Source organism: Lithobates pipiens, unplaced genomic scaffold (assembly GCF_037356315.1).
Source record: "Lithobates pipiens isolate NorthernLeopardFrog02 unplaced genomic scaffold, aLitPip1_a1.2 Scaffold_3, whole genome shotgun sequence".
NCBI lineage: Eukaryota > Metazoa > Chordata > Amphibia > Anura > Ranidae > Lithobates > Lithobates pipiens.
Genome location: NW_027507790.1, coordinates 170,276,611 through 170,303,080, shown reverse-complemented (window position 1 = coordinate 170,303,080; position 26,470 = coordinate 170,276,611). Strand labels below are relative to the sequence as shown.

Below are 26,470 nucleotides of genomic sequence, written 5' to 3'. Positions count from 1 at the left end.
TACACCTCCTAAAACAGGGTCACCCTATCGTGTTCCCCCAGCTTCACCCAAAACCTCTCCCAAGCCCAATCCTCCACCAGCCAGTAATCTCAATAATAGGTGTAGGGGGGTATAATGCCTCGATCCCCAAAGGGGTCAGGGGAGGTGCACGAGGACCCCAGAGGAGCCCTCCCCCGAGGGAAGGAGAGCCAGGAGATCTACACCAGTGTTATGGAAGGTTTGTTCGCTTAAAAGGCCATAAATCTCGGTGTCCCAGTGAGGACACGATCATGCAAGATCCAGGACTCTACTGAGCCCCAGCCGCCCCCCCATTTAATAGCACAGCATGCCATCAGGGATCAAGGAGCTGACGCCCCATTGAAGTCCATGAGATCATTTGTTCTCAATGTGGGGAGCTTCTCCCAGGTAAAATGTTTCAGGCAACTCCTCCCCAGCATTAGCGAGTCCGGTACACCCCCCACCCCTCGGGTCCACCCCAGGGCAGGAAAGACACGTTACGGGGGAGAGCAACCAGCAGCCGCTCACCTCAGGGGAAGACCGGGCAGGGGGCTACAAGTCAAGATAACACCTGGGTGGTTCTACAACAAAAGTTTTCCTGTAGCCGCTGTTCCCCTAGGGAGGAGCGGTATCTTCTAGGACTCTGGGGAGCATCAGGGGGAACAGGCAAAACAGGAACATAGAGGAGGGCAAGGGGGAATATCAAGCTGGAACAGCGCTCAGACGACCCTGGGGTCATGGCAGGTATCCTAACCAGTTAGGGATAGGAATCGGATCCGCCTCCAGGAAACTGAAGAGGGCCAGGAGGGCCTCCGGTGAGCGGAGCGAGAAAGACTTCTGGACTTTGATAAAGGTAACCGAGAGCAGGAACCCCCAACGGTAGGTCGCATTGCAGTTTCTTGCAAGATCCAGGAGGGGTCTCAGCAGGGCTCGGCGGTACAGTGTTTCCTTAGAGATGTCGGGAAGGATTTTTACTGAAGCCCCATTAAATTCAATTTCACCTGCCTCCCAGGCTTAGCGGGATATAGCCTCCTTGTGGAGGTAATGATGCAGGCGGCAAATTACATCCCGTGGTCTGGCTGGGTCGCCAGAACGTGAGGCCAGGGCTCTGTGAACTCTGTCTATTTCGAGCCTCTCTGGAAGCTGGGAGCCCGCCACCCTTTTAAAAATGTCCGTAACTGTCGCCAGTAGAGCCGTCAATCCTGTAGCTTCTGGCAGGCCCCGGAGCCTCAGATGGTTTCTCCTGCTCCGGTCCTCAATCTCCTTCATACGGGGCTGCAACCCCGTCGCTGCACTCTTTGTTGTTCCTCCAGGGTCTGCACCTTCTGCTCCAGGATTGCTAGGGAGGACTCGCCCGTGGAGAGCCTGGAGGTCAATGCTTGTATGTCTTGTTTGATGCAGATATTTCTTTCTTGTGTGCGGCCTCCACTCTCCCCACCAGGGCCTCAATGTCTGCCTTAGTTGGCAGGGACTGCAGAATCGCCTTCAATTCCTCTTTCGCGCGGTAGGTAAGCGGGAGTGGTGGGGCAATCCCTGGGTCCAAGTGAGGCGTCGCCGGGGAGCTAGGGTAAAGGGCCGGGCTCTGAGAGCCCCCTGGGGATGCAGGGTCCCGTATCTCCTCTGAGAGCTGTGAACACTCCTCGCGTGGCGCCACCATCTTAGGTTCCCGGGGGAAGACACGGGAGTACCAAAAAGTCTCTGCAAATCCCCCGAAGTAGGGGTATTTGCAGTCGGGCTGTTTCTCTGCTTGCTGCGCTTGTTAAGCCGCTTTCTGGAAGCATGCATTCTGCAAGGGAAATGTAAAGAATGCCAGGGAGGGAAGACAACAGCCAGGAGCTCCAGAAAAACGTGTCCTCACTCGGCCATGTCGAGACCACGCTCCACCCCCTTTTTTCTGACTCTGACTCACACAAGCTTATAAATTCAGAACTATGAATGGATGTAATGAAGAGAAGACTGCAGATAATAGGATTTTTTTCCTACAGCTTACCTGTAAAATCCCTTTGAGTACATCACGGGACACAGACTGTCATTACTATATGGGTTATACGCCACCTACTGGTGACCGGACACTGGTAAATCAAACAATAAGTCCTCCTCTATATAACCCCTCCTACACAGGAAGTACCTCAGTTTTGTAGTGAGCAATATGCTTCCCAGACAAGAGGAGAGGGATCTCTGTGTCCCGTCATGTACTCCAAGAAAAGGATTTTACAGGTAATCTGTAGAAAAAAAAAATCATATTTTATCGTACATCACGGGACACAAAGCAGTCATTACTATATGGGACATCCCCAACAATGCCTTCTGGGGGACAGGAGTCCAATCTTCGCCCTTCACAGCGAGCTTTGTCATAAAAGACCTTCAGAGAGTGGGTCCCTCAATCTGGGGTCCACTCACCTGGACCTGTGTAGCACCCTGCAGAAAAAGCACCTTGGTCAGAACAAACACTGCACAGGGTTCCATTACACATGGTCCAGCGACATAAGGCTGCATTACAGGCAAAACCTTGAGGAATCTTCTCTCCTTCCAATTAGGCTTGGGTACCATCTATTCTGGCTTTTTCGAATGGATCCGATTGAAGTCCATGATTCTTAATAGAACCGTCCAGACCTCCAAGAGCACATGTATCACATCAGTGACCATCCACCCAACAGACGCTGGCGAAAAAAAATGAGGTACTTTCTGTGTTGGAGGGGTTATATGGGGAGGACTTCTTGTCTGATTGATTTACCAGTGTCCATTCATCAGTAGGTGGTGTATAACCCATATAGTAGTGACTGCTCTGTGTCTCTTGATGTACGATAAAGACAGACAGATACAACCTATGTAGGAGGATTTATTTCATATCTGTAGAAGCTCATTGTTTGCATAACATTTTCTAAAAAAAAAAAAAAAAAAAAAAAAAAGCAAATTTCTTCATCTGTTTAGGCGATATATTCTTCTACATTCGTCTACAAAATAGGGGATAGATTTACGGAATTTATATTTTTTTACTAGTAATGGCAGTGATCTGCAATTTTTTTTATCGGGACAGCGAGACCATTGACATTTATACAGCGATCAGTGCTATAAAATGCACCGATTACTGTATAAATGTCACTAACAGGGAAGGAGTTAACACTAGGGGCAATCGAGGGATTAAATGTGTTCTAATTGTGGGGGGATAGGACGGATTTGGGGAGGATACAGATTGTTGTTCCTATATATACTAGGAACAACAGATCAGTCTCCTCACCCCTGACAGAACATGTATTTGTGTGTTTACACACACAAATCCCCATTCTCGCTCTGTCAAGAGCGATCGTGGGCACCCAGCGGACATCAAGGACGCAGCTGAGTGCGCACAGCCCCTTTACTCCTTAAAGCTACTGCGTTTTGTGCAGGAATGCCATTCTGCCGCCGTCAATCGACGACGGGCAGTTGGCATATGGTTAACGTCTTGGTGTTAAAAACATATCAACTTACTTGACTAGTACAGGGGAGGGTCTCTGTATTTGCTGGAGTTGATGTTACAGCAGAAGATGAAGACTGACAAGGCACTTCATTGCTCAGGACATTTTCATGGATCCTAGTGGGATCTTGCTCCTCTGGCTCCTGGACTTTGGCCTTTTTAGACTTTGGTTTTGATGAATTTTTCTTACTGGTCACTTTTGTTTTTTGAGACTGCTTTTCTTTGCAGACTAAAGATAAAAAGCCAAGAGGTTTTCTTCCAGGCCTGAAGAAAGAGGAACAATCAATATGTAAAAAACAGCTATAATCAAAGCTACTCACCAATACATTTGATCATTTAATCTGTCCAATGTTTCGGATTTAGTTTTGCAAGCATTTTAAAACCGAACTTCAACATTTTTTGCTTTAAATAAAGTTTTAACCCCTACAGTGCAAGGATTAAATGCTTAACGTGGAGGTCTATGCTAAAACTAAAATCCCTGCATCTAGACACCCATGATCTAGCCCTGTAAAGAAGAAACCAGTATACATACCTTTTCTGAAGCTGATCCGACCAGATCTCCAGCGGCGGAAGCTCTGCAGAGGACACGGCCTACAAAGGCTGTGAAATGAATGGGAAGTGAATTCATTCATAGACCGACTGTGTGGCTGCTGTTGTTGGACATGTCCTCTGCGCTCACCTTCCACAGAGAAGCTGCAGCTGAAAGCTCAGCATGGGAATCGGGTCAGATAAGCTTAAGAAAAGGTATGTATTCTAATTTTTTCTTTACGGGGCTAGATAGGTTAGTGTTATATCGTGGGTGTCTATAGATGTAGGGATTTTAGTTTTAGCATGGACTTCCCCTTTAAGATAAGTCTGAGGGTCAAAACAAGGCTATAATCTTTATCTTATTCCTCACTATGGCAAATGTAATGCCTAGTACACACAATCAGAAATCCCATTGATACAAGGGGTGTCCAAACTTTCTAAACAAAAGGCCCAGTTTACAGTCCTTCATATTTTAGAGTAGCTGAATTGTGGCCAGTGGGAGTAGAAAATACCCCAGCATCAAGGAATGGACAATGTTTCAGGCTTGGTGGTTAGTGAAAGTAACAAAATTGCATAGTGGCTGTGGTTAGGAGGAGGAATAGTGGCCCATCATTGGTATTAGTGAGAGGAATAGGGCCCCACTCTTGGTGTCAGTGAAAGTATTGGTGCCTCATTTATGTTTTATTTATATTTGGGATCACTGATACCAGAAATGAGGCACCAATACTTTCAATGACACCAAGCCTGAGACATTGTCCATTCCTTGATGCTGGGGTATTTTCTACTCCCACAGGCCACAATTCAGCCACTCTAAAACATGAAGGACTGTAAACTGGACCTTTGTTTAGAAAGTTTGGACACTCCTGCTTTACCCCTAGAGACTCAACTCAATCCTGAAGTTCATCTTTCATTTTGTAGACTTTTTATTCTTAATAAAGACAAAAATACCTAAACATCTTAGCACAAAATACACATCATTCTGCCTTTTCAGTCACAAACTTCCTAATACATACTGCATACCACTGATAGCAGAGTATGAATATTACATAATTCACATTCACCTTTGTTGTATTCTAGAAGATGATGATGAAGGTAAAACACTACTTGGTGAATCGTAACTGGTAGATGCAGGATTCTCTATATGTGCCACTGTGTCAAATCTTGTACTATCAATGGTACATTCTGGCACCTTTTCTCCCTCTGGGGAGGATACGGCTATATTCATAGAGCTCTGATGGGGTATCTCCGTCTCCTCAGTCTTGATCTCAGCAGGCCTACTGCTGGTCTCATTTTCTTCAAAGGCTGCTAAAGCAAAACATCACAAGCAAGTTGATGGTAAGTTTAAACCTTTTACAGCTAAGCCTATCAGCATTAACACAAAAACAGGTCTTGTTAAAACAGGAAACTATAATTGTTCTATTAAAACATTTGACTGTATAAATTTGTACTCATATTTTATGTGTGTTTTGACACTATAAACAGTTATCAGAAGGGTTGGGGGGAAAGGAAAATCAATACCTGCTCTAACTCATTGATCGGCATATGTTAATTTAGATTTCAGCTACTGAGCTCTATAGAAAAGGATTTTAGACTTACTTGTCATAAGGAGACTAAGGAGAGTATGGTGCATACGTGTTAGAGTGGCTTAACCACTTGCCAACCGCCAGCCATCGTTATACGGTGGCTGTTTGAAAAGGAATATCGTTGTTATGGCAGCAGCTAGATGTCATAACCCCACTATCTGCCGCAAGATCACTTTTAATTGGTGGCGGGAGAGGGCCCCCTCCCGCCTTGCTCCGGTGCCCTCTGCCGCTTACCGGAGTCGTCGGTAGCAACGGAGGCGATCGGATGCTTCTCAGTCTGTGGTATGGAGCTGACTGAGGGGAAAGATGGCCCCTGTTCGGCTCCATACCATTACAGGGCAGAAGCAACGTCAAAACGTCCCTTCTAGCTGTGGCGCCTCCGGGAGGATCCACCATAACAGGTAAGGTAAGCCAAGTCGATGACCTCTACTTCTTTTTTCCCCTCCTCTCTTTTCTTTCCTCTTAATACGAGTTCTCTAGCGACTCATAAGATTATTTACGCAAGTTATTACACCTTGTTGAAAACTGTATTGGCACACTTACAAAGTACTAAAAGTCTCAAAATGCCTAAACTTACAAGTAATACAATGCACTTATTCATGTTACAAAGTGTATGAAAATAAAAAAAAGTCCCTTCTGCCAATAGCCCTTAAAGGGATTTTTTTTTTATATACTTTATTTATTTATTTTATTGCATTTTAGTGTAAATATGAGATCTGAGGTCTTTTTGACCCCCAGAACTCATATTTAAGAGGTCCTGTCATACTTTGTTTTTTATACGGATGTTTAAATTCTTTGTAATAGGAATAAAAGTGACATATTAAAAAAAAAACACAGTCTAAAAATAAAAAGTAAATTAACAAGAACATTTTTTTTCTTCCCGCTGAGCTTGCACGCAGAAGCAAATGCATACGTGAGCAGCGTCCGCATATGAAAATGATACACATGTGATGTATCACCGCGATTGCTAGAGTGAGAGAAATAATTCTAGCCCTAGCCCTCCTTTGTAACTCAAAACATGCAACCTGCGGAATTTTTTAAACATTGCCTATGGAGATTTTTAAGGGTAAAAGTTTGTTGCCATTCCACAAGCGGGCATAATTTTGAAGCGTGACATGTTGGGTATCAATTTACTTGGTGTAACATTAGCTTTCACAATATTAAAAAAATTGGGCTAACATTACGTTGTCTTATTTTTAATTGAACAAAAATGTGTATTTTTTTTCCAAAAAAAAAGTGCGCTTGTAAGACTGCTGATATACGGTGTGACAGAAAGTATTGCAACGACCGCCATTTTATTCTCTAGGGCAGTGATGGCGAACCCATGGCACGCGTGCCGCTGCCGGCACGCCGAGCCCTCTCTGTGGGCACGCCATGAAAGGAGAGCCATTAAATGAGAAAAGCACACAGTGAAAGCATAATCGTCCGCACCGCAAACTACATCTCCCAGAGTTCTGTAGGCGAGTGGGCGTGACAAAGAATAAGTGCCCAGGGGTGACGTGCGCACGCTAATCCAATCATAGAGGCTGTCTCATCCACACCGCACCCACCATCAAACAAATCAGCGCTGACGCGCTGGGCGTGACTGGGAGAACATGCGGCTGGGATCAGAGGAGACTTGTGGGCGGGAATAAGCTGCCGGAGAGACTGGAGAAAGGCAAGATCAATGTTGAGTGGATCCATTATTTCCCTGCATCTAAACATTTCTAAAGTAAGCCTTTCACTGTTTATTGCTTGTTTAACGGTATGTAACAATCTACAAAAAACGAATACAAACCAACTCACTACAATGCTGACATTGTGCTCTGTACAGTTACAGATTTTACTCAATTTTGCAAAATAAAGGTGTTAATTCGGTGAGTGCATGTGTCAGGTAGGTGAATGTATGTGTCGGGTAGGTGAGTGTAATGGTCAGGCAGGTGAGTGCAATGGGTCAGGTAGGTGAGTGCATGTGTCAGGGAGGTGAGTGCATGTGTCAGGGAGGTGAGTGTAATGGTCAGGCAGGTGAGTGCAATGGGTCAGGTAGGTGAGTGCAATGGGTCAGGTAGGTGAGTGCATGTGTCAGGGAGGTGAGTGCATGTGTTAGGGAGGTGAGTGTAATGGTCAGGCAGGTGAGTGCAATGGGTCAGGTAGGTGAGTGCATGTGTCAGGGAGGTGAGGGTAATGGTCAGGTAGGTGAGTGCATGTGTCAGGTAGGTGAATGTATGTGTCGGGTAGGTGAGTGTAATGGTCAGGCAGGTGAGTGCAATGGGTCAGGTAGGTGAGTGCATGTGTCAGGGAGGTGAGGGTAATGGTCAGGTAGGTGAGTGCATGTGTCAGGTAGGTGAGTGCATGTGTCAGGTAGGTGAATGTATGTGTCGGGTAGGTGAGTGTAATGGTCAGGCAGGTGAGTACAATGTGTCAGGTAGGTGAGTGCATGTTTCAGGTAGGTGAGTGCATGTGTCAGGTAGGTGAGTGCATGTGTCAGGGAGGTGAGGGTAATGGTCAGGTAGGTGAGTGCATGTGTCAGGTAGGTGAGTGCATGTGTCAGGTAGGTGAATGCATGTGTCGGGTAGGTGAGTGCAATGGGTCAGGCAGGTGAGTGTAATGGTCAGGCAGGTGAGTGCAATGGGTCAGGTAGGTGAGTGCATGTGTCAGGGAGGTGAGTGCATGTGTTAGGGAGGTGAGTGTAATGGTCAGGCAGGTGAGTGCAATGGGTCAGGTAGGTGAGTGCATGTGTCAGGGAGGTGAGTGTAATGGTCAGGCAGGTGAGTGCAATGGGTCAGGTAGGTGAGTGCAATGGGTCAGGTAGGTGAGTGCATGTGTCAGGGAGGTGAGTGCATGTGTTAGGGAGGTGAGTGTAATGGTCAGGCAGGTGAGTGCAATGGGTCAGGTAGGTGAGTGCATGTGTCAGGGAGGTGAGGGTAATGGTCAGGTAGGTGAGTGCATTATGAGCACAACGCATTGCTGATCCCTGCATTCTGAGCAAATCTGCTAGAATTGTAGGTTTTTGGTCCCTTAGGATTTATTCAGAGGGATGATCAGTCCCATCCTCTGTACAGAGCCGCTGGCAGGTTTAATTCTGTGTTGGCACTTTGAAAGAAATAAGTTGGTTTTGCATTGCGGTTTGGGCACTCGGGCTCAAAAAGGTTCGCCATCACTGCTCTAGGGTGTTAGGAAATTTATATCTATCTATCTATATATCTATATATATATATATATCTATATATATAGATATATATAGATATATATAGATATATATATATGTTTGGGGGTTCCAAGTAATTTTCTATCTAAAAAACCTGATTTTAACTTGAACACCAAATCTCAAAACGAGGCTCTGTCTTTAAGTGGTTAACAACTACTTTAACCACTTCCCGACCAGCGCACGACGATGTACGTCGACAGAATGGCACGGGCAGGCATATTGGCATAATGCCGCCCTGCCATCGGGAGCATTTCTCCATTCTGCCTAGCAACTAGTGACGCTGATCTCTGCTCCATGTGATTGGAGCAGAGATCAGTGTAAACTAAATGAAAGCCCAACCCCCCCACAGTTAGTAACACACCCCTAGGAACACTTAACCCCTACACTGCCACCCACTGGTTAACCCCTTCACTGCCAGTGTCATTTACACAGGAATCACTGCATTTATATAGCAGTGATTACTGTATAAATGACAATGGTCCCAAAAATGTGTCAAAAATGTCCGATGGGTCCGCCATAATGTCGCAGTCACAATAAAAATGATCGCCGCCATTACTAGTAAAAAAATAAATAATAAAAAATTATTAATAAAAATGCTATAAAACTATCCCTATTTTGTAAACGCTATAACTTTTGCGCAAACCAATCAATAATCGCTTATTGCGATTTTTTTACCAAAAATATGTAGAAGAATATGTATCGGCCTAAACTGAGGGAAAAAAAAGTTTTTTTATATATTTTTGGGGGATATTTATTATAACAAAAAGTAAAAAATAATGCGTTTTTTTAAAATTGTCGCTCTATTTTTGTTTATAGCGCAAAAAATAAAAACCGCAGGGGTGATCAAATACCACCAAAAGAAAGCTCTATTTGTGGGAAAAAAAGGACGTCAATTTTGTTTGGGAGCCACGTCGCACGTGCAATTGTCAGTTAAAGCGACGCAGTGCCGAATCGCAAAAAGTGGTCTGGTCTTTGACCAGCAAAATGGTCTGGTCTGCAGGTGGTTAAGTTTCTGGCCACTCTAATCTTAGGAAATTCCACCTCCATTCTTTAGTCTTTAATTACTTGCTACGTGGGGCCATTTTTTTTAAATTTTTCACATGTTAAACATCAGTATTTTGTGCTAGAAAACTACTAATGACCCCCAAACATTATACATTTTCTGAAAGCAGAGGCCCTGGAGAATAAAATGGTGGCTGTTGCATTATTTTATGTCATATAATATTCGTGCAGTCATTTATCATGCAAAATATTCCGAAAAACTAAAATAAGATGGATTTTAATGCACACAAACACAATATAATGACCACATTTTAGGTAAAGATAGTATTGCATCGAGTAAATAGATACCAAACATGTCAAGACTCAAAACTGCAATCCTGTAAAATGACAACAAACTACGATATCTAAAATTTTTTATATGTGACACTTTAACAGCCTTTACAGATTATCACTGTAGACTTAATCATGTGCATTTGCTTTGAATCAATTTTTTTACACTATTTTTATTTAACCTCCTATGTAATACCTTTGAAGGTGACAGATACTCCTTATGGAGACATCAGGGGTCTAAGACTCCCAATGTCTCCCCTTGCATTTTGAAAAAATGCTGCGTTAAAGCCGTGACAAAGAATTGCAACAACTGCCATTTTATTCTCCAGGGTCTCTGCTAATAATATATATTTAGGTCCAGGATAAGACGAATACCCCCATTGGATTTTTGGTGCTTGCTGAGAAAAACATTTTTTAAGTGAGTGTGCACTTTGGATTGTTTTAATACAGGATACTGAACAATGGTTTTCTTCTCGTTTACTTTTTGGAATGGTGGATTCAGAGTTGGAGCCATAAAGTGGGTCTTAAGAAAAAGAGCCCTGAGAAAGAGGTCTTGTCCCTCAAAACACACAAATCATTATGGACGCTTTAAGGTCATCCAATGCCATCAGTTGAACACTGTGGCCCTGGAGGTGATCTCATTTGTATGTTTGATACGCTTGTGCTTGTCATGCGTTTGTATGTATAATACTTATTACATTCATAAAATAAAATTGTATTACGGTAATGCAGTAGGTTGATGTGCTCTCTCTTTGTTGTTGTTTTCCAGCTTGCTGTTGAAGCCAGGAAATCCACAGCTGATGACCCCCACCTATGACACAGACCCATGAACAACTCCAGATTTAGGGACCATAACATGGTTCCAAGCCTTGCCATCTTTAGAAATCAGTTATCTACTCCTGGGGTATTTACCAAGGTGCTGTGTACCTACAGGTGTGGACAAGAAGCCAAACGGCAGGGCCACAAATTGGTAGTGCAGAGATCCCAAAGCAACGCATAGGGATTCATGTGCTAAAAAGGAGGGGACATGCTAAGAAAGCATATTTGTTGTACATAGCCAGAAAGTCTCCCTGGTGAAGACAGGCAATAACAGATTTGGTAGATTCCATGACGATTTTATTTATTTTGAACTTAAATGAGGACATCAGATGTAGAATACGGCAAATGCCCCCCTCTGGAATTGGGAATGGTGAACACATTGTAGAAAAATCTCTGTAAGCATTCTATCACAGAAACTAGGGAAATAACACCTTGATCCACAAGGCCTGAGAGGGCTCAATGGAGAACTGCTAATCTGTTGGTGACTCCGGAAGGTTGGAGAAAATAAACCATGGAGGGGTAGAGTAAGAAACTCCAGTTTACAGCCTTGGGATACCATCTTCTGCACCTAAACAAGATGCAAGTTGTGCAGAGTGTGCAAAAGGTTAAAAAATGCATTGCCCCTATTCTGGAAGGTGGAAAGTATGTCTGATGATTTGGCAGACTGAGTGCCAGACCCTTGTAGGAGCAAGGGAAGTTTGGGGGTTCTCAACGTGAAGGGAGTAAAGAAATGGAAGGGAAAATATGGCAGACTGTGTTCCTTCACTAAGGAAGAAGGGTGCTGTTGCCACCAGTAGCATTCTTAATAATGTTGTCAAGAGCTGTCCAAAGAGACACTGTACTTCAAAAGGCCATACAGATCAAGAATGAGAGACATATGCAAGGAATTTGGGAGGGGTGAGGGGTTTCAGCAACCCATCACAGATAAAATTTTACACTACAGCCATCTGCTCCACAGGTTCCTTAAACAGATCAATGGCCACAGCAGTGGAGATCTTTTAAGGGATTCTGAGCCGTCAGATATGATTTTGCAAAGTAATAAGGTCACAGCCAGAATCAAATAATGGTCAAGACCTGCCCAAGAGATCAGAGCTCTAGAAATGGTTTCCGAGTGCTTATCCTTTGGTTTCCTAAAGACAGACGCGTCCTGTACCAATATAGCAAGCACCTTGTTAAAGTAGAAGTTTACTTTTAAAGAGGATCCCTGCTGTTAGATTGGGGAGGTGCGGAGACCGGTCCGGTCGTAACATGTTACACCCTGAATATGGGTATAACATGTAACGTGTTACAAAGGTGAACTTATCCTTTAAGGCAGAACACTGCCAGCCATCTTTTACCAGAAAAGAGTCTAGTCTGGCAACCAACATCGAACCCAGTGCCCACAAAAGTAACTTTCTAGGTTAATCCAGCATGTCCAGTCCAGTGGTGCCTGGATATGCCACTCTTAAAACCAGGCTGAGGACAGCCATGCCAGGTAGCTGCAAATCGAAAAGACAAGCTCTAGCTGTGATAAAGAAAAGAGCTAAAGAAAAAAAATCGTCAAATGACTCTAGGAACAAAATCTGTAGCATGCTGGCAGTGCGGCTGGCATACATTTTTTTTCTTTTTGTTTGACAGTCCCCAATCCTTCTGAAGGCAGCAGTATAACCAGAAGGTTTAATACTTCCTTAATACCTCAAAAAATGAAAAAGAAATGCTAAAACATAAAACAATGACAGCAGTCAGTCTCCTTAATACACAAATTATTACTGCCTGTAAAGAATATCCCAAATATGTACATATTGTGTATATTTACCTGTGGTGTTGGTTGTGTGGTCCTCTCTCTGCATTGAGGAGAAAAAAAAAATAAACATTTTAAAACTAGAATAGTGTTTTTTGCAACAGACTACAAATAGGGAAAATGGAATCACAGTTTACCTCAGCACTGGTACACAGCAAAGCTTTCATGCAAGGTTGTGACTTGTCACTTTCACTTGAAATACTGGCACTTCTCTTTCTAGAAGGACGATTCCATTCTAACTTGGCCTCTTCCTGTCCAGATGGACAGGACACAGAAGATGATGACTCTGACAATGCAGCCGTTCTGTACAAAACAGGTATTTAAAAAACAAAACAAAAAACAAAAAAAAACACAAGGTTAACAACTGGGTCCTAAGATGATTTACTTTGAACTGAATTAATATTTACACCCACAGACAGCCTTACTTCTCTATTTCAATGATGAATATTAGGCTGGTTTACTTATCTCATGACACAGCTCAAGGCCATTGCAGTATCAGATGTACAGAGAATTTCCTCTTCTACATACAACGCTTCAAAATCCTCAATAAAATAAAAGTGGTCCTTAAAAGCTCTAACTCTAAATGTGATGTTTTCAAGCATTTCCTATTTAACCTTTTCAGACGCTTGCTTAATGCCCCCTACTGCTTTCTTGCTGCCTACAGAAGGAATGAACAAATGCAAACTAAAAAGTTGTAGGCCAGCTCAGTACAACCGCTCCTACACCCAGCATACTTCAGATTTGTTGCCAAGTAGAATGAAGAGCATGATCAGTAAAACAGAGGGATGGGCCTTGTATCTTCAAATCGACCCCAAGCAATGGCTTTTTATGTCAAGTACAAAAATCTGATTTTCCTTCCTGTTCATTGAGGGACACAGGAATCTCAGGAGGTCCAAATCTAGGATGTCTAAAAGAAATCCAGCTGAGGAGTTTTCAACAACGACACAACAGTAAAGGCCCATTCACACTGCAATGCGGGAAAGCCGTATTCTTGTGCAGCTTCCTGTATTTCAATCGCACTGCCCTTGCAATCTGCTGCAGAGGACAGTGCAAAGTTAAAGACACATCAAATGCAGGGCACAAACACATTGCATTTGCCCGCACCAGAACGCATGGTACAAAAGTACCATGTGTTGCGGTTGCCGTGCGTTTAAAAAAGTAGTGCATGCATTTTTGGTGCGGTGCAATTTCAGCCCATTCAAAATGAATAGGGTTGTAATTGCACTGCACAGAACTGCATGTGAATCGCATGGCATTCCTGTGCGATTCACATGCTGTTCCTAGTGTGAATGGGACCTAACAGACACAAAAAATATAACTGGGGACTGCCTGCAGCTCAAAAAGCTATCTAAAGTACCTTACTCCTAATGCAGGCATCAGATAAGGCTTAAACATCCACCTGGTAGAACTTACATACAATACATGTGAACAGAGGACACAGTCTTGCAAATATAAGAAATAGTAGCCCGATGCTGAAAAGCCCAAAAGGCAATTACAAAACTTGCGGACTGTGTCTTGAAAGGCAGAGGGTGAAGCCCAATCCTTAGGACAATAAGATGGTCTGCCTGAGCCACAGACAGATGGTGGCTCAAGAACCATGTTACCCTTTACAGAAAGCATCAGGAAAATGACAAACAGCAGTCTGCCTTCTTAAAGCAATTTTCTCTCTCTACCATGCAGTGGGGCTGTGTCTGCACTGCATGGGTTAGGGTTACCTGCTCATTTTTAACTAGGGGTTCGGAGAGCCAAGATACACTCCCCCCTAATCCTCTGATCCACCCAGCGCAAGACTGGTTTCTTTAGCTCCTGCCTTCCCACAGTCCATCGGTTTTGTGCGGTGGACTGTTCCTGATCTCATCGCACCCATAGACCGGCTCTGGCTGTGAAGACGTCAGGAACAGTCTACCGCTGGACGTGAGGAAGCATGGTTTCTGAAGGCTCAGGCGAGTATAGGTCGTGTTCTCCCCTACAGAAAATAAGCAGTTAACCCATAAAGTACAGGCAAAGCCTCACTGCATGGGAGTTTTTATTTATTTTTTGCTGGCTTTAAACAAAGTAGTGGCTGTAAAGGTGGCCTCCAATGCTGGGGGTAAACTAGCTAAGGATTCTGCAGGGCAAGGCATACTTGTGGTCTCTGTAGTCATTTTATACTCTGTAGTAATATACATGTTCCCTGTACTAATGACACTGGCTGGGAAGGGGTTAACATCTAGAGCAATCAGGGGTAAATTTGTGTGCATAAACTTTGTAATGTATGTAAAGTGTGCTTTTACTACTAAATCTAGATGCAAAGCGGAGGGGCGCGCATGTGCACACCCTAAACCCGTAAACAGGCAGCGGCGTACCGGAATGTCTCTTTGTCTGTGTGGTCCGCCAGTCCTAAACACATTAAAGGCGGGTGGGTCCGCAAGTGGTTAAAGAGGACTAACTTGTTAGTACAAATCATTTTTATAACATTAGGAAATCAAAAACACAATTTTCAAGGCCAATAGGGAAGGCACTTCTAAAGATCTAAACAGATAATACTAAAACGAAGAGGCAAAAGGATTCTTCCAATTGAGAAAAATGAACCTCACCTCTGATCTGGAGTTACCACTTGGGATGAGCCCGAGGTGATCAACACAGGTGCAGGAAGAACATCTACGGAATTCCCATCACATGAATAGGAATACCCTTCACTAATCGGAATTTCAACCAGAGTCAGAATAAATGTCTCTTCTCCTGCTCCTTCTTCAAGTAAACTGTCTATAAATATTAATACACCAGAAACGTACATTTGTCAAAAAACTGGTCGCTAAAACACTGGAAACTATTATCTGCTATTTTTACACTGTTAAAGCCTCATCTTAAAGTTTCTAATATGAAAGCACTGCATAAGCTGTGCATTAACTTTGTTAGCATGAGGGATAGACACAAAGTGACACCTGGAGAAATTAAGGCGGTAGATTGAAAGACAACAGCAATAGAGAATGAGGACCAAAGAAAAATGACCATCAATAAGTGCTGGTGCAGTACCAGAGGGACAGAGAGATGGTGGCTGAAAACTAAAGGAGGAGAACAATAAACAATAATAATAAACAAAGCACTAAAAACATTTTTCATGGGACTTTAAATGAGGTACAACTACTACCTCCCCATTGACAATCCATGCTCTTGCAGTCTGGGATTAAATTTGATACTGGACTTGGCACCCCATGTGTCCCCATTAGCTCCACTGGGAGGGTTCCTGTGGTTTCCTCCTGGAGAACAAATTGCCTTCTTTGAGCCTTAGGTAGAGGAAGGTAATGACAGTTGTGGTAAACTCCTGAGGAACGGTAAGTTGCTGACTTTTGAGACCCTAAAAGCCTGACATAGAAGTTCCCATATGGATTTCTGGAGGTATGGGCATCTCCACCAATTTTTTGAGGTTAATGACCATTTCATAAGAGATATTTCCTCCCTCACACCCTTTGAACGCCTCTTTATAAAGGAAGAACCGGTACCGCATATGGTCTCCGAACTATATCAACTGCTAGGTTCTGCCACTTGCGAAGCTAAGCCCACATATACACATTATATATATATATATATATATATATATATATATATATATATATATATATATATAGGTCTGGGAAAGGCACTTAGGGCTTGAATTTTTTTCAGCTCAGCTAACCCACCTACAGTGGTGTGAAAAAGTGTTTGCCCCCTTCCTCATTTCCTGTTCCTTTGCATGTTTGTCACACTTGTGTTTCGGAACATCAAACCAATTTAAACAATAGTCAAGGACAACACAAGTAAACACAAAATGCAATTTGTAAATGAAGGTGTTTATTATTAAAGGTGAAAAAAAATCCAAACCATCATGGCCCTGTGTGAAAAAGTGATTGCCCCCTAAACCTAATAACTGGTTGGGCCACCCTTAGCAGCAACAACTGCAACCAAGAGTTTGCGATAACGTGCAATGAGGCTTTTACAGCATCCTGAATTTTGGCCCACTCATCTTTGCAGAATTGTCCTAATTCAGTTACATTAGAGGGTTTTCGAGCATGAACGGCCTTTTTAAGGTCATACCACAACATCTCAATAGGATTCAGGTCAGGACTTTGGCTAGGCCACTCCAAAGTCTTCATTTTGTTTTTCTTCAGCCATTCGGTGGTGGACTTGCTGGTGTGTTTAGGATCATTGTCCTGCTGCAGAACCCAAGTTCGTTTCAGCTTGAGTACACGAACAGATGGTCGGACATTCTCCTTCAGGATCTCTTGGTAGACAGCAGAATTCATAGTTCCTTTTATCACGGCAAGTCTTCCAGGTCCTGAAGCAGCAAAACAGCCCCAGACCATCACACTACCACCACCATATTTTACTGTTGGTATAATGTTCTTTTTATGAAATGCAGTGTTCCTTCTACGCCAGATATACTTGGACACACACCTTCCAAAGAGTTCCACTTTTGTCTCATCGGTCCACAGAATGTTGTCCCAAAAGTCTTGGGGATCATCAAGATGTGTTGTGGAGAAATTGAGACGAGCTTTGATGTTCTTTTTGCTCAGCAGTGGTTTTCTCCTTGGAACTCTGCCATGCAGGCCAGTCTTGCCCAGTCTTTTCCTGATGGTGGAGGCATGAACGCTGACCTTAACTGAGGCAAGTGAGGCCTGCAGTTCCTTGGACGTTGTTGTGGGGTCTTTTGTGACCTCTTGGATGAGTCGTCGCTGCGCTCTTGGGGTAATATTGGGCGGCCGGCCACTCCTGGGAAGGTTCACCACTGTTCCATGTCTTCGCCATTTGTGGATAATGGCTCTCACTGTGGTTCGCTGGATTCCCAAAGCTTTGGAAATTGCTTTATAACCCTTTCCAGACTGATAGATCTCAATTACTTTCTTTCTCAATTGTTCCTGAATTTCTTTGGGTCTCGGCATGATGTGTAGCTTTTAAGGATCTTCTGGTGGACCTTACTGTGTCAAGCAGCTCCTATTTAAGTGATGCCTTGATTGTGAACAGGTGTGGCAATAATCAGGCCTGGGTGTGGCTAGAGAAATTGAACTCAGGTGTGGACAACCACAGTTATAGTATGTTTTAACAAGGGGGGCAATCACTTTTTCACACAGGGCCATGATGGTTTGGATTTTTTTTCACCTTTAATAATAAACACCTTCATTTACAAATTGCATTTTGTGTTTACTTGTGTTGTCCTTGACTATTGTTTAAATTGGTTTGATGTTCCGAAACACTTAAGTGTGACAAACATGCAAAGGAACAGGAAATGAGGAAGGGGCAAACACTTTTTCACACCACTGTATACCAGCTTACTCACTCAAGTTCTATTGATTCCAAAACACAGGAAACAAACTATAATATTGTGTCACGCTGGAAGCGGGTGCCCGCTGATCTGGCACCACTCTACCTCTGAGCAATGCTAGCGAGGTTGTGTCATCGCAGTACGCTTTTACATCTGTGGTGGGAATGCCCTGTAATAAGGCCCTTTTGGGCGGACATTAAGTCTCAAATAAAGGACATCCTGATCTAGATGTCCCTCTCTCCCCGATTCACTTCCTCTTGCACATTCCTCCCATGCCAGTTAGCCAGTATAGGAAAAGCGCATTGCCTCATTTACTGAATGCAGCAAAACATTTACTCCCAATTTACTTGAAGTGAGCACAAGTTCTTAGCAGAGTGGATATGCAGGGTGAATGGAATAAGGAAAGCTGAGGACTGGATAGTGACTTGTAAAGGTACCTGTGATAGCTTCACAAGCATTTGGTCATCTTGGATAGACCACATTTCTGAGCCAGGGCAAGTGTCCTCCAGTTTAGATTTGGCATTGCTGGAACTGGCAGAACCATCTCTTATGTAACGTATTCAGCCTCGGCAGCAATTAGACGAGGCCCACTCTAGGCAGGGGCAGATATGGGGTGGGGTAACAGGGCAATTTCCCCCCCCCCCCCCGAAAATATTACTGACGGACTCCAGTCCAGCCCCGAGTCTCTCTCTCTCTCATCACTATCATCAGCGGTACAGAGACAGAGACTCTATTGTCATTATGCCGTGCTGGAGCCTGGAGAATATGGAGGAGGTGGGTGGAGCCACGCCACTGGCTTGGCCTCTAGTGTTCCCAGTACTTTCTAGTGCCTGTGCCACCTGGCATCTAGCAACCAGTGACGTCAGTGCCATTGCTGAGGAGGAGAGCACCAGCATTCAGAGTGGAGCCTTCTTCCGTCTCTGCCCCTGAGCTGAGTGAGTGTTGTCTCCACTTACCTCCTCCCTCTATCTTCACTGCAGCACAGCGTGAACACAGGGTGAAGCAGTGACTGTGTCACTGTTTGATGCTGCCTGCAGACAGTGCACAATCCCGTATCCCACTCATCTCCATTGATCCTGATGGGACCCCCACCAGAGCACCAAATTATAATAATAAATTGAGTACAAAATAATTAATGAATTTGTAAAATACATGTGTGCCATTATTTATGAAAAAATAAATAAAAATGCTTCCCTTTTAGACTTGTTCCATTCCTAATAACTTCAGCTCCGTAAAGTTTTACCGTTTCCTTCATGACCATGTTTTTGTGATACGGCACTTCGTTACTTTAACTGACAGACAATTGCGCAGTCGTGCAACGCTGCACCCAAGTAAAATTGATGTTCTTTTTTTCCACACAAAAAGATTTCTTTTGGTGGTATTTGATCACCTCTGTGGGTTTTTTTTTTCTTTGCGATATAAACAAAAAAATACTGAGAATTTTGATTTAAAAAAAGCAATATGTTTTACTTTCTGCTATAAAAAAAAGGTCTTCATCAATTCAGGCCAATTTGTATTCTACTACATATTAGAGCCGTGTGATTAATCGTCAAGAATCGTTATCGCGATCTTGACTAAAGTGTTTCACAATTCTTTCTATGCAAAGAATTCTCTCTTCCTTTCTTTTGAGGGCTGTGGCTTCAGAAGAGCAGAGAAAAACTGGGCAGTCTGCAGACTCGCAACATTCTTTAGCAGTTGAACTTAAGTATAAACATTGTAACAATTTATCAATGGAATAGACTGTGTGCAAGTGAAAAAAGTTTAACCACTTAAACACTAAACCTTTTTCTGACATTTGTTGGTTTCAAGTTGAAATCATTTTTTTGCTAGAAAATTACTTAGAACCCCCAAACATTATATATATATTTTTTTACTAGACACCCTAGAGAATAAAATAATAAATAAAGGCTGCGCAATAAAATTATGCTAAAAAATATCGTGACACAAATTGAATTTAAATGACATAAATTAATCATAAAAAATATATACAAATATAAATGAATATTATAATTGAATATATATTCTGTGATAAATAACCAGTCCTCAAAATTACAAAGAATGCCATGCCACAATCTCCAATGCCATGGATGGGGAGAGATAGCATCTGGGCTGCTGCCATGAGATTGAACATGCTAATCCCTGTGACTGTTTCACAAAGTGTGAAATGGTCACAGGGATTAGCATGTTCAATCTCATGCTATCTCTCCCCATCCATGGCATCGGAGATTGTGACTGTTGGGTGCTGATCTACCGATCAAATGCGATCTCGTTTCAGCTTCAGTGCATCTATAGCCAACTCCTGCCATTGTTGGTGTGATGTCTGGATGGTGATTCTACTATACAAGGCTCTCATTGCTTGCCTTCTGGTAAGCGCATATGATTGGTGGTTTGTTTGCACATAAGGATCCTATCAGTCATCACTTTCACATATTTCACTGGACTTGGACATCATCTTTTACTTTTTTCCTTGTAATTTTGAGGACTGGTTATTTATCACAGAATATATATTCAATTATAATATTCATTTATATTTGTATATATTTTTTATGATTAATTGAGGTCATTTAAATTTAATTTGTGTCACGATATTTTTTAGTATAAATTTATTGCGCAGCATTTATTTCTTATTCTGTTCACGGTGTTTGTATGTATCGTACAAGTTGAGCTGCAGCTATATATTTTTCATTTTTGGAATTTATAGTTATGAGCGCAGTATTTCACTTCCACCCTAGAGAATAAAATGGTGGTTGTTGCAATATTTTATGTCACACTGTATTTGTACAGCAGACTTTCGAATGCAATTTTTTTTAAATAAAAAAAAAAAAAAAACTAGTAAAGTTAGCCTATTTTTTTCCCCCTGTATAATGTGAAAGATTTTACGTTGTGAGAATCGTGATCTTTTTATCCTAAGCAAAAAAATTGTGATTCTCATTTTGGCCAGAATTGTGCAGCTCTACTACATAACAAAAGTTATCAAGTCTACAAAATAGGGGATAGATGTAGGGCATTTTTAATTTATTTATTTTTTACTAGTAATGGTGGTGATCAGCGATTTTTAGCGGGACTGCAACATTGCGGTGGACAGATCGGACACCTGACACTTTCTGGGGACCAGTGGCACTAACAGTGAACAGTGCTAAAAATATGCACTTTACTAATGACACTTGCTGGTTAACATCAGGGGCGATCAAAGGGTTAACTGTGTCCCTAGGGGGTACTTGCTAACTGTGTGGTGGATGGATTCATTAGATGGACAGAGCCATACATGTCCTAGTTAGCAGGAACACAAGATCACTCGGTTCATCTCTGACAGAACAGCGGTCTGCCTTGTTTACATTGGCAGACTGCTGTTCTATCTCTGTGGGGAACGTTCGCAGGTGGCCGCTGGACCTGCTGATTGGCTCTCCCTATGGCCAATCAGCCAGCGTGCATTCACTGGATATTGCAGCGAATGACATACAGGTGCACATTATTTTCTGGCAGTGCCCCTCCTGAGTCTAGACTCTGGGATCCGCCCTTGACTCATGGTGGGGGATGCGATTCTCTCCATATCCATACAACTTTCCCTATTATAGGATTAAAGGCTTGGTGTGGGCAAAGTTACTAACAGCGAGAATCAAGGTATGTTCCAGTTTCCTCCTTCTCTTCCTTTTTCCTGTTTTCTTACATAGTGAATTTGGTTTATGTACTACTTAATAATGTGCTTAGCCTGACATGCAGTTTTAGTGGTTTGCCACCTCTTCTGAAGCTTGAGCCCGGTTGTCAGTGGTGTGCTGGGGGGGGGTTTAGTCAGAGGCCACTTTTGCCCCACCTCTTATTGTTGGGGGAACTCTAGTGTCACCTTATTACACAACTGTTAATCCTTTATTATTTCCTTGTTTATTATGTTTATTATTTGTATTTTTTGTGTCTTTCACAAGTACCCACTTCCAGGAGCCTCAGCCATATGTATTGACGTCACAGCCGGGCCAGTAGGAGAGAGGAGTGGAGCCTCGCGCATGCACAGAAGGGTTCCCGGAGTATTTCACAGGTATCCTTTTCCCACTTCCGGGAGCCTCAGCCGTGGGTATTGAAGTCACCTCTGGGACAGTAGGAGAAACAAGCGGGGCCTCGCGCTTGCGTAGTAGGGTTCCCGACGTGAAGCCGCAAGGCTTCACTATCAGGTTTCCTTACTCACAATGGAGGCGGCAGCACCCGACAGCTGATGGAAACATCAGCTGCGGTGCCAACATCGCTGGACTCCAGGGAAGGTAAGTGTCCGATTATTAAAAGTCAGCAGCTGCAGTATGTGCTTTTAATTTCTGCAGCAGTGGGCGGACCTCCTCTTTAAATAAAAATCATACAAAAAAAAAAAATCATACAAAAAAAAAAAAAAATGAAATGAGGTACATTTGCATAAAAAGATTTATTGAGCTAAATATTTTTATGCAAATGTTGTACCTTATTTAAAGTCCCATGAAAATAGTTTTTAGTTCATTGTTTATGCAGATAGGGGTTGAAGGCATGGCATTATAAGGCAACAGCACACATTATTATTTATATAAAAATAAAAAAATAAAGAAATAAAAAAAGTGATGCACACAAAATGCAAGAAGGACAAGGAAAGAATACATTATTACTTTAGGCAGCTGCCAGTCTTTATCTCACAGAGTTCCTTGACATTTTATTGAAAAAGTAGAGATTAACCACCTCAATACAGTGCACTTACACCCCCCTTCCTGACCAGACCAATTTTCAGCTTTCAGCGCTCTCACAGTTTGAATGACAATTACTCAGTCATGCAACACTGTACGCATATGAAACTTGGGTCCTTTTTTCCACACAAATAGAGCTTTCTTTTAGTGGTATTTAATCACTAGTGGGTTTTTCATTTTTTGTGCTATAAATAAAATAAAAAAAAACGTAAATTTTGTGAAAAAAATGCCCCTTTCTTTGTTTCTGTCATAAAATGTTGCCAATAATTTTTGGCCAAAATTTATACTGCTACATATCTTTGGTAAAAATAACCCACATTAGTTTATATTATTTGGTCTTTGTGAAAGTTATAGAGTCTACAAACTATGGTGCCAATCACTGAAAATTTATCACATCTGATCAGGCCTTCAGTACATCAGGTGTATCTCATTTCTTGAGACACTAAGGCCCCTTTCACACTGGGGCGGTGCAGCCATCGGCGGTAAAGCGCTGCTATTTTTAGCGGTGATTTACCGACGTTTAAGCTGCGATCTGCGGCCGCTAGCAGGGCTTTGCCGGCGGTATAGCCGCACTGTCCCATTTCAATGGGTAGGAGTGGTTTAGGAGAGGTGAATACACCGCTCCTTTCACCGCTCCAAAGATGTGGCTAGCAGGACCGTCCTGTTTTCACCGTCCTGCAAGCGCACTGCTCCAGTGTGAAAGGGGCCGGTTTTTCAGGCGCTACACAGGTGCTATTTTTTAGCACTGTAGCGCCTGAAAACCGCCCCAGTGTGAAAGGGCCCTAATACAAATACCCCCCAACTTACCCCTTTTTAGAAAGTAGACCTACCAAGGTATTAAGGAAGTAGCATGGTGAGTTTTTTTAAGTTGTAATTTTTTCCCACAATTCTTTGCAAAATTAAGATTTTTTTTTATTATTAATATATTTTTTTTTTTTTTTTTACAAAATTGTCATATTATCAGGTTATTTCTCACACACAGCATATGCATACAACAAATTACACCCCAAAATACATTCTGCTACTCTTCCCGAGTATGGCGATACCACACGTGTGAGACTTTTACACAGCATGGTCACATACAGAGCAACAACACTGAAGTGGCATTTTCAGACGTTCTACGAGCAAAAATGACTGGTGACAGGTACTAGAGTACTCTGATGGCCTGGTGACAGGTACTCGGGTACTCTGATGGACTGTGACAGGTACTCGGGTACTCTGATGGACTGTGACAGGTACTCGGGTACTCTGATGGACTGTGACAGGTACTCGGGTACTCTGATGGACTGTGACAGGGTACTCGGGTACTCTGATGGACTGTGACAGGGTACTCGGGTACTCTGATGGACTGTGACAGGGTACTCGGGTACTCTGATGGACTGTGACAGGTACTTGGGCACTCTGATGGACTGTGACAGGTACTTGGGTACCATGATTGACTGTGAGTGACAGGTACTATGATTGACTGAGTGACAGGTACTGATGGGTGGTGACAGGTCCTCTTTATTGGGGGGGCAATCAGTGTGATTTGTGTGTACTGTAAGTGGTGACGAGATGTTACCGCAATCTCCTCCTCACACACGATCGGTGTGTGAGGAGGAGAACCCGGTAACATCTCGTTACCGGGGTTTGTTTACATTTAGTGACCGGCTGTGAAAGGATCACAGCTGATCAGGTGGGTAAACAGCCAGCCAATGGCTGTTTACCAGCGTTGGTGACGCGCAGTGTTCCTGGGATCACGCCGCCACCGACGTGCGCGCACCGTGCACAGTGGGGGTGTAACCATCTGTGATCGGCTGTGACTTCATCACGGCTGATCACGTGGTAAACAGCCATGCCCAATGGCTGTTCACCCCCCTCGGTGGCGAGCGGTGTGACACGCCACCACCGAAGGAACAGGGATGCGCGCACGATCGCGCGCATTCCCTGTTTAAACGGGAGGACGTCATATGACGGCCTCCTGCCACAATAGGTGCGCCGCCTGGCCGTCATTTGATGGCCGGCGGTCAGCAACAAGTTAAAGAGATTATCTACAGTGCCTTGAAGAATATTCATATCCCTTGAAAGTTTCCACATTTTGTCATGTTACAACCAAAAACTTAAACGTATTTTACTGGGATTTCATGTGATAGACCAACACAAAGTGGCACATAATTGTAGTGGAAGGAAGATTATAAATGGTTTTCAATTTTTTTTACAAATAAATATCTGAAAAGTGTAGTGTGCATTTGTATTCAGCTACTCAGATACCCCCAACTAAAAACTAGTGGAACCAATTGCCTTCAGAAGTCACCTAATTAGTAAATAGTGTGTAATTTAATCTCCGTATAAATGCAGCTGTTCTGTGAAGCCCTCATAGATTTGTTAGAGAACCTTCGTGAACAAACAGCACCATGAAGGCAAAGGACAGGTCAGGGATAGTTATGGAGACGTTTAAAGCAGGGTTAGGTTATAAATAACCCAAGCTTTGAACATCTCACAGAGCACTGTTCAATCCCTCATCCAAAAATGGAAAGCGTATGGCACAACAGCAAACCTACCAAAACATGGCTGTCCACCTAAACTGACAGCCCGGGCAAGGAGGGAATTAATCAGAGAAGCAGCCAAGAGGCCCATGTTAACTCTTGAGGAGCTGCAGAGATCCACGGTTCAGGTGGGAGAATCTGTCCACAGGACAACTATAAGTTGTGCACTCCACAAATCTGGCCTTTATGGAAGAGTGACAAGAAGAAAGCCATTGTTGAAAGAAAGCCATAAGAAGTCCCGTTTGCAGTTTGTGAGAAGCCATGTGGGGGACACAGCAAACATGTGGAAGAAAGTGCTCTGGTCAGATAATACCAAAATTTTACTTTTTGGCCTAAAAGCAAAACACTATGTATGGGGGAAAACCAACACTGCACATCACCCAGAACAATCCCCACCGTGAAACATGGTGGTGGCAGCATCATGACGTGGTGGTGCTTTTCTTCAGCAGGGACAAGGAAGCTGGTCGGAGTTGATGGGAAGATGGATGGAGCAAAATACAGGACAATCTTAGAAGAAAACCTGTTAAGAGTCGGCAAAAGATTTGAGACTGGGGCGGAGGTTCACCTTCCAGAATGACAACGACCCTAAACATACAGCCAGAGCTACAATGGAAATGATGTAGATCAAACCAATTTCAGGTGTTAGAATGGCCCAGTCAAAGTCCAGACCAAAATCCCATTGAGAATCTGTGGCAAGACTTGAAAATTGCTGTTCACAGATGCTCCCATAGAATTTGACAGAGCTTGAAGTATTCTGCAAAGAAGAATGGGCAAAAATTTCCCTTTCTAGATGTGCAAAGCTGGTAGAGACATCCCCAAAAAGACTTGCAGCTCTAATTGCAGTGAAAGGTGTTTCTATAAAGTATTGACTCTGGGGGGCTGAATACAAATGCACGACACACTTTTTACATATTTGTAAAACATTTTAAAAACTATTTATCATTTTCCTTCCACTTTGCAATTATTGCCACTTTGTGTTAGTCCATCACATAAAATCCCAATAAGACATTTATGTTTTTGGTTGTTTTTGGTTGCAACATGACAAAATGTAGAAAATTTCAAGGGGTGTGAATACTTTTACTAGGCACCGTATCTCTCTATCTTAGATCATACTAGAATTACAGATGGACCACAACTGGCTCAGACATGCTGTAAACGTCTTCAACATCGTGTAACAGAAGACGATTCTGGGGTTTTAGGCTGGATTCATACCTATGCATTTTTAGTGCTTTTTGCATTTTGCAGATTTGCACTACAGTCCATTTAACATGGTTTCCTATGGAACATGTTTCT

General features: G+C 43.0%; 1 protein-coding gene across 3 annotated transcripts in view; it reads right to left on the bottom strand.

Moving 5' to 3' along the window:
• The window catches only part of BDP1 (BDP1 general transcription factor IIIB subunit), a 180,297-nt gene that overhangs the window by 15,113 nt on the left and 138,714 nt on the right, over positions 1-26,470 (bottom strand). For 2 of the 3 annotated variants that reach the window (XM_077462491.1, XM_077462493.1), the window contains 5 exons: positions 15,257-15,425; positions 12,818-12,983; positions 12,696-12,723; positions 5,041-5,284; positions 3,466-3,715 (listed from right to left, as the gene is read on the bottom strand). In XM_077462491.1, the coding sequence (XP_077318617.1) occupies positions 3,466-3,715; positions 5,041-5,284; positions 12,696-12,723; positions 12,818-12,983; positions 15,257-15,425 (857 nt within the window). The remainder of the gene's footprint in view (positions 1-3,465; positions 3,716-5,040; positions 5,285-12,695; positions 12,724-12,817; positions 12,984-15,256; positions 15,426-26,470) is intronic. The other variant, XM_077462492.1, reaches the window with a different exon arrangement.